Below are 19,970 nucleotides of genomic sequence, written 5' to 3' on the forward strand. Positions count from 1 at the left end.
TTGTCTATCTCTTTGGCCTGTGTGGTGGAGGAATCTGTGCATGGCCAGCCCCTCCACCTCTTTTCTGTCTTCGTGAGGCTGTGTGTTTCTTAAGGCCCTCCTGGAACTGTGGATGATCTAACCACACTCTTCCTCCAGCAGTCCAACAGCTCATCCCTGCTCTCTGCTAATTTAAGGCTAATTTCCAGGCTGTAGTCGGGGATTGCGTTGTGATGGGAATTGGGGGAAACTAGAACAGAGCGTCTATCTCTGGATTTGGTGGTGTGTTACACAGGTGGTGGTGTTGACTATTGTGCTGTGCTTTGATGGAGTGAAGCTGAATATATGTAGTGACTGTAGCGTAGTAGTGTTTCTGTGTGTATGTGGATGCAAGCTCAGGAAATAGTCCACTGCCCTCCTCCATGAATTAGATCTCCCCCGTTCTCAAAGAAGAATCCCCACAGGGCATTTTTCCACTGCTCACTCAAAAAAACATGTACTGTCCCAAACAAAATCCAGTGGGACTTTGTGGGGTTCATTTTCTACCCACTGGAGAGACGACTTAATGATCCCAGTGATAACACTGAAAGTGGCTGCTTCATCATTACAGCTTGCGATGATGCCATTGATAAATTCAATAAAGACGAAGTTAACGGTTAACCTGCAGCTTACACTGGCTGCAACAAAAAAAGTCTCACTGACAAAGTATTACAGGTTGCTCAGGCTGCATTTGTGCCACATTCTTAGACGGTGTTTTGGGAAAATTCATGCAGCTTACAAACTATAACAGTACCGTGTTTTATATATTTATTTATATATATAGCATGAGGAAAACTAGACTAGAGTTTGTCTGGGCAACAGACAGTTCTGGTGGCCCCACCCCAGCTAACATTAGATCCCATTGGTACCAATTTGACCAGGTACCCAAAACCATGCAACTCGGGCACTCAATCAGTGGTGAATGAACAAAGAAAATGGCACAGTTCCATTTTTCTGATGGCAAAAAATTCTAGTACTTTGTGCAGTGGAAAAAGTCCCTAAGCAACTTCAGCCCTCATGCACCCATCCCTAACGTGCCCCGTTCTCGTTGTGACCACCCAGGCGGAGGACAGATCATCAGGAAAGGCTACGACTGTCAAAACCAGGGCCCAGGTGGAAAAGCGAAAACAGAAAAAGCTTAATATAGATGAAGCTGAAGGTAAAGAATCTTGCCCTCTGTCTAACCTTTTTTCCTTCTCGTTATACCAAATTGTTGTTTAAATTAACTTTAAGTTGCTTGGCTACATCTCTTGCTTAACCAGTCTGAGTTGGCTGATCCAGCTAATACTAGCACACCACAAAAAACCTAATACTAATGTTCTTTCACAGAAGAATGCTCTCTCTGTCTCTCTCGTTCTCTTCCTCTTGAGCACTGCTTTTCTCAAACATGTGTTGGTGTCGTTTGTTTTCTGGATGGTGGTTTGAATGTGTTGTGTGTTTCTAACCAGAATTCTTCGAGCTCATATCCAAAGCACAGAGCAACCGAGCTGACGACCAGCGGGGTCTGCTGAACAAATCCGACCTCGTCTTGCCTGACTTCCTGCGCCTTGACCCTGACATGAGTCCCGGAGACGTCCCCATCAGCTCCACCCCCGATCCCCGCAAATCCCGTCCACGCTGTAAAGAGAACGGCTCTGCCCTTAGCGCCAGCCACCAGACACAGAGCTTGGATTCAGGTGTAGAAGGACCAGGTGGCAGGAGAGCCTTCATGCCACTCCATAGGAACCCCGCTCCCCGTAAACAGGCGGCGTTTGGCCCTACTCTCTCACCCCTCTCACACAGTCATGGCGAGTGGAAGCGAGAGCGCGGGGCCCAGGCACTGGAGGAAGAGGAGCATGGTACGGACCTGACGCTAGTGGGTGAAGGCGATATCGCCATTCCTAACAGTCTGCTCCTCCCTCCATCCCCTGTACCCTTCCCACGCTCCCCAGATCGGCCCCGCCTCCTCAGAGAGGACGCTTACCAGGACAGCTGGGCTCAGCCAGGTACCTCTCCTGTGTGACCTGTGCTTTCCCTCATGCTCACTCCTCTCATGTTCTTCCTGAAGATCTGCGTGTGTGTTTTATCGAGTGCTGTGGACTTGCTGTTGTTCTTCTCTTTGCCAAACCTCGTCAAAGCCGCGACTCTCCCTTGTACATACGTCACCCTCTAAGAGCACTTTACTGAACTATTGGAATAGAGACATAGAGGTATATACAAATGCTAACTAACAAGCTTTTACTGTCTTTGTTAGAAAGGTTTTGTATGTCCAGTCACATTTCATGATTCAACATGAGAGTTGTTTGTCGTCAAGCTTCACTATTATAGGAAGCTCAGTAGAGCGGATTCTAGTGTGTGTGATTGTCAGTGAGTGATTAACTACAGCCATCATGCTCTGTCTGGGAGTGCACACGCCCTCAAAAAACCACAGGAATTAAAAGCAACAACCGTTGCACCACCTCCTGGCATTAACCATTATGAGTTTACAGTCATGAGACCTAAGACCATATTGGTGCTCTGATATCTGATGCAAAATTCCTACAACGGCAACACACAAGAGTGATTTCACATGAATGAAGTTACACGCTAGTGTTGGCTCTGACCCTAACATTAACCTCTCAAAATCTCAGCTTAGAAATTTTAGTTCTTGATATCTTAGAACATATTCTTCAATAATTACAGTGAAACTAATAGGACATGTACAGTACTGTGCAAAAGTTTTAGGCACATGCAAAGAAATGCTGAAGAGCAAAGATTCCTTCATAATAATGAAATTAAATGTTTCTACATTTAAAAAAAAAAATACAGTAAAGAATAAATGAAACAAAGTCAATATTTGGTGTGATATAAAAATAAAAATAGTTGTCTCCGGTACGATTAGTGCCGTTTATAAGGAAATGAGCTGTAAGTTTTGTTGAGCATCTTGCAGAACCAGTCACGGTTCTTCTCTAGACTTTGACTGTCGTACTTGCTTCTTATTTTGGCAGCAAAACCCAGCAGCCTTCATTTTGTTTGTTTTTGTTTTTTTATCTGAAAAGTGTCTCCTACGTAATATGCTGCTTTCTTTACTTACATACAAACATTATTCTGTAACATTTACAAAAACAATAATGTTTTTGTGCTGGAAAACTAATATTTGGGAATCTAAAATGTTTTTGTACTGACTCGATAATGTAGAAGTCATTTGTACTAAAAACAGTAGGGTGCCTAAAACTTTTGCACAGTACTGTATGTAGTTATGAGATCATGGAATGTACGATTGGACCCAAGAACAAATCTTGGGAGTGTAAAGGATTAACCGTTGGGAACGTTATATAAGCTGGACTGGAAAATTCATACGAGTTGACACCTATGATACCATGCTGCCATCCTGCCTAATCTCGTGACAAGCCTTAACAGGTGCAGAACTAGACCAGTGACAAAGGCTGTCCTCATGAGTTATTGCAAATGTAAATTCCTGGCTTAAAGCCTGTTTTAGAGTTATAATAACAAGCGGAAGCCTCAGAAACAAGTCACCAGGTAAAAATTTCTGACTTGCTGAATTTGACCATTTCACCTTAACAGAGGACAGGACTATTTTAGAGTTTAATGCTTGGTTATTCTTTACTTTTCTAAATGCAGTCTAGTAGTACTAGCCACATTTCAGGCAACAGATGCTGTATTTACATCTTTTCTTACACCCAGTGGTGTTGCAATGCATTAGGGGGAAAATTTTGAAAGATACCAAAATAGATCAATGCTGAGGTTCTTCAAAGCACTGCAGCCTACAGTTATTAAATGGTTGAACGTGCATCACAAAAGCATTACCTGAACATTAAATATGAGCATCCAGGTACAGTTTAGTAGCTTTATTCCTCCACTTTGCCTCACTGATGATCACATGGCTGACTGCAGTCTCAGCCTACAGACTGCCATTAGCCTTCAGTCCACTGTAAAACATTCCCAGTCTCATCGATCATCAAGAAACATTCATTTCATGTGAAATATCTTGTTTGTTGCACCTTTATTGGTGAGATGTGACCAAATGCATTTCCTAGATTGTATCTGAACATATTCATCATAAACACACACACACACACACAGGCCAGATCTTACCTCTCTGTGGTGAGCAGTTCCATGAATTCAGTTCTGAATGCCTACAGGATCTCAGATTCCCACATTGTGCCATCCTTTACACTCATCCTGAAATCTTCAATCTGTTTCTTTTCAACAAGCAATTCAACAATGTTTATGCAGTTAACATCCACTCTGTCATCTTGCATATGGTATTATGTAATATAATCCCCACAACCTTAATTTATCTAATTTGTGTGCAAAGTATGTTTTACTAAATGACAAAGAAATACTAACTGTGTACGCTGTATCCTAGATACCAGCGTTGTTGAATTGCCTGCTATTTTTGCTCTAGATGAGATCCAATCACGTTTCCTGTAGCAGTTTTGTTCCGCTGACGATCCACTCCGGTCTGTGCCATATCTCTGCATTTCTGTATATACAGTTAAATAAATGTTAGAGCGGACATCTTTTGCTCTTATTTACTGATGTGTCCTTATTTACTGACTTCTGTCTTCTTTCTATGTATGTTTTTTTTTTCTTTCTCCAGTTTCTTATGGACACATTGTTCACACACAGTATATTAAGAAAGGAAGAAAACATGACACTGTGTACTGAAAATAATAAATAACGAGGCGGTGTGTTATGGCTTGACGCAAACTGGAGTTACTCTTACCGCCCAGAAGATTATTTCCCAATGACGGCATGTCCCGAAGTGTTTTTTCCTGTTTCGTGAAGTTAATAAGTCAAAACATGCAGCATGTCATGTCATGTTACGAAGACACAGCAAAGCCCTTCGTCCTGAAGACCCACTTTGTTAAAGTTAAAGAAATAACTCAGTTACAAAGGCTGACACTGGAGAAAAGTGTCATATAAACTTTTATTTAAAAACAACAACGACTGTGTTCTCTTTGCATGGAGCGTCCATCAGACAAGTCCCTGTAAATCAGTTGTTACTAATAAAAACAATAACATATTGCACAGAACATTTAATATACACCTGTGATTTGTCTTGCAGCAAGAACTACTGTCAGAGCTGCTGTTATAGAATATTAATCAACACCTTATGACCAATCAGAACCAAGAAATCAATACCGCTCTGGAATAAATGTTTATATCGCACTGCTTGTGTAAAACATTTGAACTGAATAGGAAACTTCTGTGTTGTCATATACACCACAGCTCCTAGCTTGTATGTGTGTAATATTTGGTTTGACCTATCATTAAGTAATTTCTCAGCCCAGATAAAAACACAACTATGTTTTTTTGTGTTAGCGTTATCTCTTACAGCCGAGTGCAATCTGACTAACAAAGCTAGCTTGCTAGCTAACAAGTGCCTAATATCAAGATGAATATGCCTGTCAGCTTGTGTTACATTAGCAACTAAAGTGAACCAGAATTTTTCGGACAATCTACGAACACATCTGATAAGTCATTGTTAGCTACAAGTCTGAAGGTTAATTTGAATTTCCGAATATATTCCACAGTTCCATGTTTGTCCAATTTTCATAGAATTCTTATCTGGCGGCTGCATCAGGCTACTTTCCAACTGGGATGAAGAAATAGTGGCGGCATTTTTAAGTGTCCATGAAAATATTGTGCATATTTTTGGTAATTTGGTAGTTTTATACAGTAGCTATCTCACCAACTATAAAGTATTTGGGAATAATTATTATTATAGGATAAATAACTATATTTATTGTTTTGAGTTTATTTTGACTAAAAGTATTGTGCAATATCCTCTCATAGTTTTCATTAGATGTAAGCTGGTCTAAATATAAAAACATATGTACTAAATGTATGGAGAGATGGACATTTTTTGCAGAAACCTTTAGAAAACAGTACATTAAAATATAATATACTGTGTATATATAGGCCTGCCATGATTAGCTACTTTTGTTGGATGATATATTTTCCCAGAAATAATTGCGATAAATGATATTATTATTGGTGGCATGGTGGTTTAGTGTTTAGCCTCGCACTCCAGGGTTGGGGGTTTGAAACCTGCCTCTGCCCTGTGTGCACGGAGTCCGCATGTTGTCCCTGTGCTTTGGGGTTTCTTCTGGGTACTCCGGTTTCCTCCCCCCAGTCCAAATACCTGCGTTGTAGGCAACCCTGTGTAGGTTAAGCAGTACAGAAAATAGATGGATGGATATTGTTGTCATTTTAAGACCATTTTATGCCACTGATATAATAATAATTCCAGTAACATAATAATGCACGTACACCCTTTCAAAGAGCAATGCACTTTTAAATCTACAGAATATTTAGACATTAGAATTTATACATAATAAAAAAAATAGTTTTTGTCTTCTGACGAAAATATCCTTTAAATTTAGTCAATATTTCATCGTCATATTTATTAATTTTAGTCAATTTTACTCTGCAAAAATGCAAAAATTAAACCAAATATTCACACTTTTTTATAATTTAACTTAAACATGTATCAACAAAAACATGTGAAAACTGCCCTTGCTGTGAAAACCTGATCTCCTGAAATAATAGCATTATAATGAGTACATTACTGTAATACAATACTGTGAATTCTTTATGCTTTAGTTATTCATTTTCCGTGTTTTAGTGCGTTGTTACGGAAACAGCATACTCACAATGTGACTTACCGTTCTACTTAGCACCTTACTTAAGTTTAAGTTCACTTGTGCAGTCGCGTCATTTTGTGCAGAAGCAAGTTATAATATTAGGTTTATGTTGTGTTCATTGTGCCATCCACAAATATTGGCACTCTTGGTAAATATGAGCAAAGAAGGCTGTTAAAAATTCTTTATTGTTTAACCTTTTGATTTTTTTATTAAAAAAAAAATCTAAGTATAGGTGTGCAACAATTATTGGCACCCCTATGAATTCATATGAGAAAAATGTATTTGAAGCATTTTTCCATTGATATTTTACTCTTTTTTTAGTACACCTGGGTGACTAGGAAAAGGAAATTGTTCAATCATGACGTCCTGTTTCACAGGAATATGAGGTAACACATAGGCCAAATTCGCTTAGTCATTCATAACATTAGGTAAGGTCAAGGAATATAGCCGTGATGTGCGGCAAAAGGTTGTTGAGTATCACAAAATGGGAAGTGGCTATAAGAAAATAGCACAAGCTTTGAAAATGCCCATTTCCACCATCAGGGAAATAATTAAACAGTTGCAGTCAAATGGAAATGTTATGAATCATCCTGGAGTGGGACGCGTGTCTATATTGTCTCAACGGACTGTGAAGAGGATGGTTCAAGTGGCCAAAAAATCTCCAAGGATCACAGCTGGAGAATTGGTTTGAAAAGGGTTCCAAGAAAAAAGCTTCTACTCTCATCTAAAAACAAACTCGAGTGTCTTCAGTGTGCCAGACACTACTGGAACTTCAAATGGGATCGGGTTCTATGGTCAGATGAAACCAAAATAGAGCTTTTTGGCAATAAACACCAGAGGTGGTTTTGGTGCACTCAGAGAGGTAGCCATATGGAAAAGTACCTCATGCCCACAGTTAAATATGGTGATGGCTCTTTAATGTTTTGGGGCTGTTTTTCTGACAGAGGACATGGACATTTTGTTAGGATACATGGCATCATGGATTCCCATCAAATATGAACAGATATTAAATGAAAACCTGACTGCCTCTGCCAGAAAGCTTAAAATGGGCCATGGTTGGATCTTCCAGCAGGACGGTGATCCGAAACATACATTAAAATACACTAAAATGCTTTATTGACCACAAAATCAAGATCCTCCCATGGCCATCCCAGTCCCCTGACTTAGAACCCATAGAAATTCTGTGGGGTGAACTGAAGAGGAGAGTCCACCAGCGTGGACCTCAATATTTGAAGGATCTGGAGAGATTCTGTATGGAGGAATGGTCTCAGGTCCCTTGCCATGTATTCTCCAACCTCATCAGGTATTATAGGAGAAGACTCACAGCTGTTACAGTATCTCACAAAAGTGAGTACACCCCTCACATTTTTGTAAATATTTGATTATATCTTTTCATGTGACAACACTGAAGAAATGACACTTTGCTACAATGTAAAGTAGTGAGTGTACAGCTTGTATAACAGTGTAAATTTGCTGTCCCCTCAAAATAACTCAACACACAGCCATTACTGTCTAAACCGCTGGCAAAAAAAGTGAGTACACCCCTAAGTGAAAATGTCCAAATTGGGCCCAATTAGTCATTTTCCCTCCCCAGTGTCAAGCGACTTATTAGTGTTACAAGGTCTCGGGTGTGAAAGGGGAACAGGTGTGTTAAATTTGGTGTCATCGCTCTCACACTCCCTCATACTGGTCACTGGAAGTTCAACATGGCACCTCATGGCAAAGAACTCTCTGAGGATCTGAAAAAAAGAACTGTTGCTCTACATAAAGATGGCCTAGGCTATAAGAAGATTGCCAAGACCCTGACACTGAGCTGCAGCGCGGTGGCCAAGCCCATACAGCGGCTTAACAGGACAGGTTCCACTCAGAACAGGCCTCGCCATGGTCGACCAAAGAAGTTGAGTGCATGTGCTCAGCGTCATATCCAGAGGTTGTCTTTGGGAAATAGACGATGAGTGCTGTCAGCATTGCTGCAGAGGTTGTAGGGGTGGGGGTCAGCCTGTCAGTGCTCAGACCATACGCTGCACACTGCATCAAATTGGTCTGCATGGCTGTCGTCCCAGAAGGAAACCTCTTCTAAAGATGATGCGCAAGAAAGCCCGCAAACAGTTTGCTGAAGACAAGCAGACTAAGGACATGGATTACTGGAACCATGTCCTGTGGTCTGATGAGACCAAGATAAACTTATTTGGTTCAGATGTTGTCAAGCGTGTGTGGCGGCAACCAGGTGAGGAGTACAAAGACAAGTGTGTCTTGCAACAGTCAAGCATGGTGGTGGGAGTGTCATGGTCTGGGGCTGCATGAGTGCTGCCAGCACTGGGGAGCTACAGTTCATTGAGGGAACCATGAATGACAACATGTACTGTGACATACTGAAGCACAGCATGATCAGTATGCAGTATTCCAGCATGATAAAGACCCCCAACAAACCTCCAAGATGACCACTGCCTTGCTAAAGAAGCTGAGGGTGAAGGTGATAGATTAAACCCTATTGAGCATCTGTGGGGCATCCTCAAACGGAAGGTGGCGGAGCACAAGGTCTCTAACATCCACCAGCTCCGTGATGTCGTCATGGAGGAGTGGAAGAGGACTCCAGTGGCAACCTGTGAAGCTCTGGTGAACTCCATGCCCAAGAGGGTTAAGGCAGTGCTGGAAAATAATGGTGGCCACACAAAATATTGACACTTTGGGCCCAATTTGGACATTTTCACTTAGGGGTGTACTCACTTTTGTTGCCAGCGGTTTAGACAGTAATGGCTGTGTGTTGAGTTATTTTGAGTGCATTGATAATATCTTGTGTGTCATTTTTCGTATGGCCATATGTTGTACGATAAGTCAATAACTTAATTATCGTGACTAGCCTAAAAATATACATAGAACAGATAACACCGTTGGTTAAATCAACTATCCAACTGAAAGAGCTTTAATAAAACCTCACTTCTAATAACCCATGTACTGATGTTCTTCATAGTATATCTATATAGAGTAAAAATTATAGTACACAAAAATTATAGTCTCTTTCTCGCTCTCTCTCTCAGTGCATTAGCTATGCACAGAGGCCCAGTTAAAGTGAATGGCTGCTTAGACAGGCTTTGTTTTATTAGGATGCTGGAATTGGGCTTAAACAAAACCGGCCTGTTTCCTTCCTCACTGCCACTCTCATCCTCCATACTGTATCTCCTTCTTTCTCTATTCATGGTACAAAAGAGAAGCAAATCCTCTAAAGGCAGAAATCTCTGGGCTCTGTCGTAATACACCAGATGATGACATGACTGCTGGATCTTTCTTGTGCACTCACTTTCTTCATTTGTGGTGTCATCTCTCTCTCTCTCTCTCTCTCTCTCTCTCTCATTACTCTCAACAAGGCCTGTTTGTTCTGAGCTGTTGTGCTGAATGGAAGAGAGCGAGAGTAACACTAAGCAAACTCCGAGCCTGAATTTTGAATGAAGTGGTTCTAGTGTGAGTACAGATACTATTCAGGGAGGAATTTGAGCTTGTCTCGATGACCTTGCCTATTTCAGCCGGTTTCACATTCTGCTTTTGTTCAAACAGTTGCTATTTAATTTTCGATCCACAGATCAATCGTCAGGGCTAACACAAGTCTAAAGTTAATTAAATAATACATTCCTAATTCATTCCTGTTTAATTATTAAATGCCATTCAGACACATTCAATCCATAATTTGGATTAACTGCGCTGTCAAATGGCAATTCTCTTTTACTAGCTTCTCCATATGTATTACCAATCTTTTTCCAGAAAATGATTTAATGTCAGGTGAGCTCCTTTTTAGTGTATAACACTCTAAATACATGCTGGTCACATCATGCCACATCTTGTGATAGACCCAGAGAAGATCTTGAATGTTTGCTCTTGTTCATACAGTGTGTATTTTTAGTCCAGGAGCTGTCACAAGGCTTCTTTTTGCTTAGATGCCCCTTATGACATTTAAATGGCCTATTTGTCAGAAACATCACAGATGTGTGAATCAAAGCTCTTATAACAATAATTATAACTATGTAAACTATGTACATGTAATTATGTCTCCCTAAATGTCAAAACATTTTGCAGTCATTTCTTTTTGATCAATTTTTCAAGGTGCTGTTTGTAATTTTGAAAAGTGTTTCAAGACATTCGGTACAATAATCAAATAACTTCAACCTTTTGAACTTTTTAGTTCACAAAGTTTTGTGAATTACATTGATCTTTTTGTGGACCATGTTCTCTGCCCCTGTTTACAACAGCATAATTCAGCCCTGCTCCTTTTGCTCGTTCCTTCCACATCAGTTTCAGTCACTGGGGTCACTTTGTTTCATTTGTAATGCAGTTCTCCTCACAGGCCCTAAAATGCTGTTTTAAGATATAGAAAACGAGCTGAAATCTCATTGGAAACCTGAGTTAGGATTAAACATGTGATGGGCATGTGTTATTAAGTTATAAAATATAAGAGCTGATCAGGTTTCCAGTATGCAAATGCAGGCAAATCAAACATTACAATGATTATCAGGGGAAGAAGGTTGGGTATGTAGGATTGAAGGTGTTTCAGAATGCATTTTTATATTTTGTTGAGGCAGCACAGTGGTGCAGTGTCTAGTGTTGGTGCATCGCAGCTCCAGGATCCCCAGTTCGATCCTGAGCCTGGTTTACTGTCTGTAGTTGGACTGACGACTTGATTGGATTGACACCCTAGGTGTAAATGTGTGTGTGCATGATGCTCATTCAGGGTGTTCACAGGATAGGCTCCAGATTCACCATGACATGACCATCACCAGGATAAAGTGCTTACTGAAGATAAGGATGTGGATTTCTTGCTGAGAGTAAAAAATGCCTCTTTCTGCTAACTTTGCTAATCTGATTGAATTGTTATCAAGAAAAAGAATCAGATAATCCTTCAAACCACTACATACATCACTTGTAGAGGCTCTCGTATAAATACAGGCTGATCTGGCATCAGCAAACACATGCTACAATCCAAAAAGGCGTTTCATAGTATCATCATGTGAGAGGTAGGCGCTTAGCAGACACATGGCTCCACCTAATGGACATGGCAGGAAGTGTGGACTGATTAACTTCTTCACATCAGCTGACTGTCAGTAGACTGTTTCTGTATTAAAAGCCATGCACGATGTTACATCCTTTAGCACAGTTGCATCGTGTTTGTGCTTCTGTTTGTTTTTCTGTTCTGCAATCTGTTTCCTCTTGTGCTCTTCACATGAACTCAGTCACTACTTTCTGAGGACTAAGAGTGAAATTTCTTCTTGGGGTTTCTCAAATTTTATTCTTATGTTCAAGTGTCACTCATGTATAAAAGATACACACCACAAGGGGGCAGTGTGACTAAATCTAAATCATATTTCACTTTCAGATTTTCTTCTTTTTTTTTTTCTTTTTTTTTTTTGTAATACATGAGCCCACCTGAATTTACACAGACTTTCCTTCAGACCTAAACACTAAACACACATGATTCTACACTGATCCCACAGTGGCCCTACAGGTATAATATTTAATTCCATTGCATGTGTACAGCATACATAGTATATGGATCACATGCCAAAAAAATAAATAGAAGTTGGCGCCATCTTTACCATCAGTCTGTGATGTAAAACCTCTCATGTCATGGCTGGGAGAGCGATGGCTCTGTAATTGAACCAGCACAGTCATTAATCAGTGCCCGAGTCCATTTAGTGATATGCTGCAGTAAATTTAAATGAAATGTCCAACTTCACTGAAATGGATCTGTGCATCAGAGTTCTTTCTGTTCTTTCTGCCCTTTCCTTCAGCTTTTATTCAGTCTTTATGGCACATCATGTTTAGGAGCGTGTTTATGTTCCTGTCTGAATGAATGCGTTCATCCCTGCATGTCTGCTTTTCTGTGTGAGGTGAGTGTTTTTATTTCTCGTGGAGACTTTAATTATACACGCACTGTGGGCCAAACCTTTGGAAGCATGTAGTGCTTTTTAAAATGCCAAAAATATTGTAATATTGGCAACAAAAACCAAAATAGTGCTGCCAGATAAATATATGTATTACATGGACAAGTTTCAAAGTAATTTCAGCTATAATTAGATTTACACAACTTTCCACAAAGACCATTAGCCAAGACATTGGTGTCTGATGTTTACTTCAGTTTTGCTCTGAAGTTATAAGTCTAATGTAGCTTAAAATAAAGGACGTGTAATATCCACAATCTTTTCCATAATTACATGCCCAAATCTTCATTAACTTGCCTAAAATTACTTTGTTCGTTTTAAATGAACAATTCTGTAAAATATCAGAGATAGTTTGTATTTAATATTATTCTGAAGTTTCATTCTTTGGCCTACTAGCTTAGTCGTGCAGTGTTATTTAATCTCTTTGCTCTTATGTTAATGAGCATATTACGGTCCATCCCTCCTGAAAAAGATGATTTTCATACAAATTTCATATTAAATTTGAACAAAGTTCATACTGCTTTCAAATGTTTTTCACTGTTGTGTGACCCTGCATTCAATAAGAAGGGTTTAGATTGCTTTTCTATCAAACATTAGATCATTAAGGCCTAATGATGTGCTGCTAGATTGTATATGCTATATTCCTCTGAACATTGTATAGTCTTGGAAAAAGGGTACTAAATTGTACGTTTCCTTGTCACTGGGGTGGTATGATTAAGGCTACATCTTTTGTACCTTTAATGTGTATATTTCATCTGGACATGTGTATATGTATAGTATACCTTTAAAATTTATTTATGTTACACAGAGCAAACTTATTTCCCCACCACAGTGAAGGAAAGGTTCAGCTTAGTACCCTTTTTTTTTTTTTGAGCGCATACTATTTCCTCTGCACAAACAGCCCGTATATATTGTCTGTCTACTCATGACTACTTTCTTCAGGACGAGAACGAAGAAGGCAGAAGGACAAAGGCAGCGTTTCTAAACTGTCCCAGAAGAGAACGCCCTCTGCTCCTCCCCTTGCTCCTCCCCCTGCTCCTAAACCTGCTCCTCCTCCTCCACCTCCACGAGTCAGAGGCGGGTCTAAACGCACTCCTCTCCCCAGTCGACAGGTGCTGGATGTAGATGGAGTGTGTGTAGAGGACACCAGGCCTCAGGATGGAGAGATGAACTCTGGTGTACAGAAGCAGACGGGGGATGTGAGGAATCGCAGGGTGAGAATCAGAAGAGGAGTGCGGCAGACGTCAGGACACCTCCCTAACAAACCACTGCCTGTTAAAGCCACTGAACCGGCCAACACTCCACCCTCATCTGGGAGCAAGCACAAAGCTACTTTCGTCTGATCTCACACACAGGACAAGTGGGACGAGTATATGACCCGTAGTCGTGTTATATCTCTTCCTTTTTCTGATTGAAAGGAATGTTGACTTGACTGGATTAAACTGATAAACACGATAACATTTTGCTTACAAAAGACCTCTAAAACACGTCCAGCATTTAAAAAAGGGGGTAATGGTTCATTCCTATTTATTATGTTTCTCAGATGTTTTAACCACTCATTTGTTTTAAAGACCATATTTGAATACTAATTTTCCACAAAAAAAACTTGATAGGCAGAACAGTGACTATACTTTCACTGTCATTAATAAAACCAAATGGAATGAGTATGCAAATTTATGGAGACATCGTCATCAATACACATGTCCTTCCCCTTTCCCCGAGTCAATGGTTCCCAAATGACCTGCATTTGCATACCGACACGTGTAAAAAAAACTATTTTGTTATTAATAAAGTTTGTCACATTAACAAAAACTGGAAACAAAAGAACCGAAAAGTCCTCCATCCTGAAAACTTTACCCTGAAACACTGGAGACTCCTTCCAAATAAATGTCTGGTCACACGAAATATAACCATATCAACGATTACACACGTTTTTAAAAAATATATTTACTGAATAGCGAGGTACACACGCACAACACAACCTGATTATGTGTACACTTCACATAATCTCATGTAAAAGCCTGTTTTGTTTGTTTTTGGGTTATTGTTTTGTTTTGTCCTGTATTTATGATGTATTCCCATATTTTGTTCTAATATAAAAATAAATAAATTAAATAATAAAAAAGACAGAGTAGAGAGATAAGAAAGATATAGAAGAGAAAACAAATAATTTGTGTAACACAAATTCCAGAATGCAGTGATACAGTAATGACCATCACATCACCTGCCTTTATAGTGTCACAACCAACTGCTTCTTATCTGCACATTCTGAAGAGAAAACTCATCATTTGGAAATTTGCTCAATGATCAGCATTTCAGTTGTTCAGTGTTTCTACGTGAAATGAAGAGTGCTAGTTTCCAAATGGCGTCACTCTATGTTGGCAATCTTCACCCTGCTGTGACAGAGTCCATGCTTTTGGATAAATTCAGCTCTGTTCGGCGAGTTCATTCTCTCCGCCTCTGCAGGAACAAGAGGACTGGTACATCACTCCAATATGGTTTTATCAACTTTCTGCATCAGGCCGATGCGGAGCGCGCTTTGGAGCTGCTCAATTTTGACATCCTTTTGGGTCAGCCTGTGCGTATCATGTGGTCCCAGAGGGACTCATCCCTCAGAAACAGCAATGAGGGAAGTATCTTTATCATGAACCTGGAGGAGTCCTTCAACAGCATGGCCCTTTATGACACCTTCTCCACCTTTGGCAACATCCTCTCATGCAAGGTAGTGTGTGAGGAAAATGGGTCCAGGGGATATGGATATGTGCACTTTGAGAGTGCCAAGACTGCCATCAAGAGGCTGAATGACATGGTGTTTAATGACCGCAAAGTGTTTATCACACACGTCAAGTCCTGCCAGATGCACGAGGCTGAAAACAAGATGACTGTGAAGGATGTCAACAGCAAGCAGGTGCATAACAGCCAAGAGCAGAAGGAATAGAGACATCCTCAACCTCAACACAAGTGTGTGAACCTGTGTCTGAAGAATCTGGATGTCTCTGTGGATGATGAGCGTCTACATAAAGAGTTCACCTTTTGGAACTATCGTCAACGCCAAAGGTGATGAGGGTCAATGGCTGCTCTAGAGGATTTGGGTTTGTGCGCTCCTCCTCTTCGGAGGAAGCCACAAAGGCCATGAGCGAGATGCAAGGAAGGATGCTGGACAGAAAGCCGTTGCACATCAGTTTGATTCAGCGCAAAGAGGAGAGACAGGCTCCCCTCTCCAGTCAGGGGACACAGGCTGCCCAAAAGCCTGTACTGAACCACCACCAATCTGCACCACCCTCTGGCAAAGTCCTGAATGCTATTCCTCAGGCTCAGAACCCCACTGCCAATAACACAAGCATCCAGCAAGTCAAGCCTCGCCCAAGTATACACAGGGCTATGCAGGACGTCCAGCTGCAGAGTTTCCAGAATATGCTGGTAGTGATTGCACCTGCAGTGACACATCTGCAGGCCAACCAGGTGCTAGGTATGGGTTTGGCTGCAGTTCCCATTGCAGTTAAAGTGGTACCGGCTGCAGTTCCTGCTGCAGTTTAAGCTGTACCACCTACAATTCCGGCTGCAGGTATAAAAGCAGTACTGACTGCAATACTGGCTGCAGGTCCAGATGCATCTCCAACCCCTCTGAGAGATGAGTAGCTGACCAAGAACACACAAGACACACACCAATCCCAGGATACACAGACTGCTGTGCCTGCACTGAGTCGAACGCCACTAACCATCTACATGTTGGAGTCAGCTGATGGAGATGAACAGATCAGGATGTTTCATGAGTACATGTTACCACTGGTGGAGGAAATCCATGTGATGCGAGCTAAGGACATCACCTGGATGATAATACAAGGTGAGAACAACTTTGAACTGCTAAATATGAGTGGTGACCCCAAGCTTCTGTGCTCCCAGGTCGAGCATGATTGATGCTTTGCTTCGGCTGAGGGAAGCTGGTCAGCATGTCTGTTTTCCTCCACCCAAGAACAAGAATAAGAAGAGGAGAAAGAAGAAGCACTTCCAATAAAAATCACAAATTGCACCTTAACTTCCTGACTTTCCGATTTTTAAAAAATGAGAAATTAAATAGAAATATAATAAATGTATTAATTGTCAACACTACTGAAACCTCTGTGATTTAAATGAGAATAATAATAGCTATGTTAGCTTTAGACTTTTTCTTTCTTTCTGAAGACTGATGTTAATGCAAAGTAATGCAATGGAATCCAAACTTATTTTTGTTACGGTAAGTAACTGGTAAATCGATGAGGTGCAAGTGCCTACAATGGGCTCGTGAGCATCAGAACTGGACCATGGAGTGAGGGAAGACGGTGGCCTGGTCTGATGAATCACATTTTCTTTTACGTTATGTGGATGATGTGTGCATAGCTTACCTGGGGAAGAGAGGGCATCAGGATGCACTATGGTAAGAAGGCAAGCTGGCAGTGGCAGTGTGATGCCCTGGGCAATGTTCTGCTGGAAAACCTTCTGTCCTGATGTTCAAGTGGATGTTACCACCTACCTAAACATTCTTGCAGACCAAGTACACCCCTTCATGGCAAGGGTATTCCCTAATGGCATTGGCCTCTTTCAGCCGGATAATGCCTCCTGCCACAATGCAAAAATTGTTCGGGAATGGTTTGAGGAACATGGCAAAGAGTTCATGGTGTTGACTTGACCTCTGAATTCCCCAGATCACAATCCAATCAAGCATCTGTGGGATGTGCTCAACAAACAAGTCTGATCCATGGAGGCCTGACCTCACAACTTACAGAACTTAAAGGATCTGCTGCTAACATATTGGTGCCAGATACCACAGCTCACCTTCAGAAAACTTGTCTTGATGGGTCAGAGCTACTGTACACAATATTAGGCAGGTGGTTTTAATGTTATGGCTGATCGACATATATTGATTTATTGATTCGCGTATATATATATATATATATATATATATATATATATATATATATATATATATATATATATGTGTGTGTGTGTGTGTGTGTGTGTGCACTACTTGAGTCAAAAACTGTGTCAAAATGAAATTCAATGAATGTAAATAAAAACATATAAAATGGTATATAAAAATATATAAAATGGTTAACTCCTGGCTCATTCCAATTATATAGAATTGACAAATTTTATAACATAATTGTAAATTCATAATTTTCCACTCAAAAACAGGCTCTCTCAGTACTTCTGTGAAAAAAAAATCCCTGAATCTCGAAAATAAGTTAAATTCAAGCTTTTTACTTATCATGTCCTCTATTAGGGAGAAATTTTTCTACAGAAATCAGGTGCCAACCTAGTCAAAAGTATGGTAAATGGTCTGCACTGATATAGTGCTTTTTTAACCTTAGTGGTTCCAAACTGCTTTACACTGGTTCTCATTCACCCATTCACACACACGGTGCTAACTCACCATTGGGAGAAACTTGGGGTTCAGTGTCTTGCCCAAGGACACTTTGACATGTGGAGCCGGGAATCAAACCACCGACCCTACGATTAGTGGACAACCTGCTCTACCACCTGAGCCACAGCCGGCCGCTGTGGACATCTGACCATGACAACCACACACCCCGTTATAATAACCTTCTCTCTTCTGGGAAGGCTTTCAACTAGATTTTGGAGTGTGGCTGTGGGGATTTGTGCTCATTCAGCCACAAGAGCTTTAGTGAGGTCAGGCACTGATGTGAGGCCTGGCACAGAGTTACCATTCCAATTAATCCCAAACTTGCTCAGTAAGGTTGAGTTCAGGGCTTTGTACAGGCCACTTGAGTTCTTCCACTCAAAACTTGGCAAACCAAGATTATGCACAGGTGCATCATCATGCTGGAACATGTTTGGGACTCTTAGTTCCAATGAAGGGAAATAGTAATGCTACTGCATACAAAGACATTCTAGATAATTGTGTGCCTCCTACTTTGTGGCAAAAGGTTGGAGAAGGCCCACATATAGGTGTGATGGTCAGGTTTCCACATAAATTTAGCCATATAGTGTAGTTTATTACTTACTTAGAGTATAACTAGCCAGCTAGCTATTGGGGATGACACTAGGACCTGAGGGCATTTCAAATCCCATATTTCATGCATATTCATAGATTAATTTTAATTTAGTCCTGGCCAATTCCCACCCACTAGCCAACTTTCCCCTATAACACGACAGTTACCAACTGGGGAATGTGAAGTGCTCCCTCTGAGACATGTAAAGCCAGTCAACCACATATTTTAAAACTGCTGCTCATGCTGCATCACAGGGAGGAAAGCACTATCTACTCTCTTGTGCATACATGAGCTAAAATGCAGACACTACTGGCTCGTCACTATGATTGACAGGGGAGAGAGAGAGAGTCCCTCCCACCTAGAGAACACTGGCAAATTTGCTATATTGGACACATAAGGCTGTAGCATTGTCAGGATTCTAACTTGAGATATCTGGACGGAATCATGGACCAGGACTATGTGGTGAAGTATAATTATACATGCACAAACACACACAATTACAAATGCAGCATGCACAGTAATCATTATGGTATGATCATATCAGTACTTTAGTGTTGCATTAAGCCTGGTGTTATGTTAAATTATATATGGATAAGAATACAATGCTACAACCTTGATAATGATAATGTCATTAATACTTTTAATACTCTCTCCCTCTCTCTCTCAGCTGCAGGGACTCTGGACTGTGTCAGAGGTCAGTCTTCTGCCATGTGGGCTTTTTATATTCACCTCCTTTAGTCACACACTGCATTCTAACCGCCACTGTTGTGTATCAGTCACATCTCATTGGGCACAGGATGAGAAGAAACTGCTCCTGCCAAGACTTAGAACAGCAGTAACTAAGAAAACAAAGAGGGATGGAGAGTGAGAAATGAAGAGAGACATCATGGAGGCATGCAGATGGATTGAGATGTACAAATGAGATAAAAGGATACAAGGGAGAAAGATGGCAGTAATAAGTCTTATATAAGAGCGAGGGGGACAATAAAGAAATGTACTGGCTAGGGAGGGAGAGGAAGTACAGATAAGATAATTGAGAAAAATGGTCCCTGTATGTAGGTGTTATCACTTTCACTCTGTCAAAACAGTAGATTCTGCAGGTCTGTCTGGGTATCTGCCTTTCAGGACATACTCAGTCATTGTAACAACAAAGCGACATCCCACAATGAAGATGGATTTTTTTAAAAACTGTTTCAAATGCTATTTTGTGTGCTGGGGTTTGTTAATAATCTTTGTACGACAGTGCTGTGAAATTCTCAATGATGACTGGTCAGAAGGTACTGAAGATAAATGCAGCTCTGACAGTAATTCAAATCACAAGTTTATATTAATGTGGTTGTTCTAATATGTATATAATTTCTGCAGAAACTCACTGATGGGGACTTTAATGCTACTTGACAGCA

At 40.7% G+C, this 19,970-nt stretch overlaps 1 protein-coding gene and 1 pseudogene across 3 annotated transcripts in view; both read left to right on the forward strand.

Annotated features, from left to right (window-relative positions):
- The window catches only part of rgs12b (regulator of G protein signaling 12b), a 97,346-nt gene extending 82,910 nt beyond the window's left edge, over nucleotides 1-14,436 (forward strand). Inside the window, exons 17-21 of one of the 3 annotated variants that reach the window (XM_053621930.1) lie at nucleotides 1,081-1,177; nucleotides 1,467-2,003; nucleotides 4,686-4,692; nucleotides 4,987-5,018; nucleotides 13,508-14,436. In XM_053621930.1, coding sequence (XP_053477905.1) covers nucleotides 1,081-1,177; nucleotides 1,467-2,003; nucleotides 4,686-4,692; nucleotides 4,987-5,018; nucleotides 13,508-13,920 — 1,086 coding nt within the window. In that variant the 3' untranslated portion in view covers nucleotides 13,921-14,436. Of the gene's footprint in view, nucleotides 1-1,080; nucleotides 1,178-1,466; nucleotides 6,404-13,507 lie in introns of those variants that run through there. The other 2 variants (XM_053621928.1, XM_053621929.1) reach the window with 2 other exon arrangements.
- Nucleotides 14,437-14,930: 494 nt separating this feature from the next.
- On the forward strand, nucleotides 14,931-16,114 carry LOC128605734 (embryonic polyadenylate-binding protein A-like; annotated as a pseudogene).
- The last annotated feature ends 3,856 nt before the right edge of the window (nucleotides 16,115-19,970 follow it).

Source organism: Ictalurus furcatus, chromosome 3, assembly GCF_023375685.1.
Source record: "Ictalurus furcatus strain D&B chromosome 3, Billie_1.0, whole genome shotgun sequence".
NCBI lineage: Eukaryota > Metazoa > Chordata > Actinopteri > Siluriformes > Ictaluridae > Ictalurus > Ictalurus furcatus.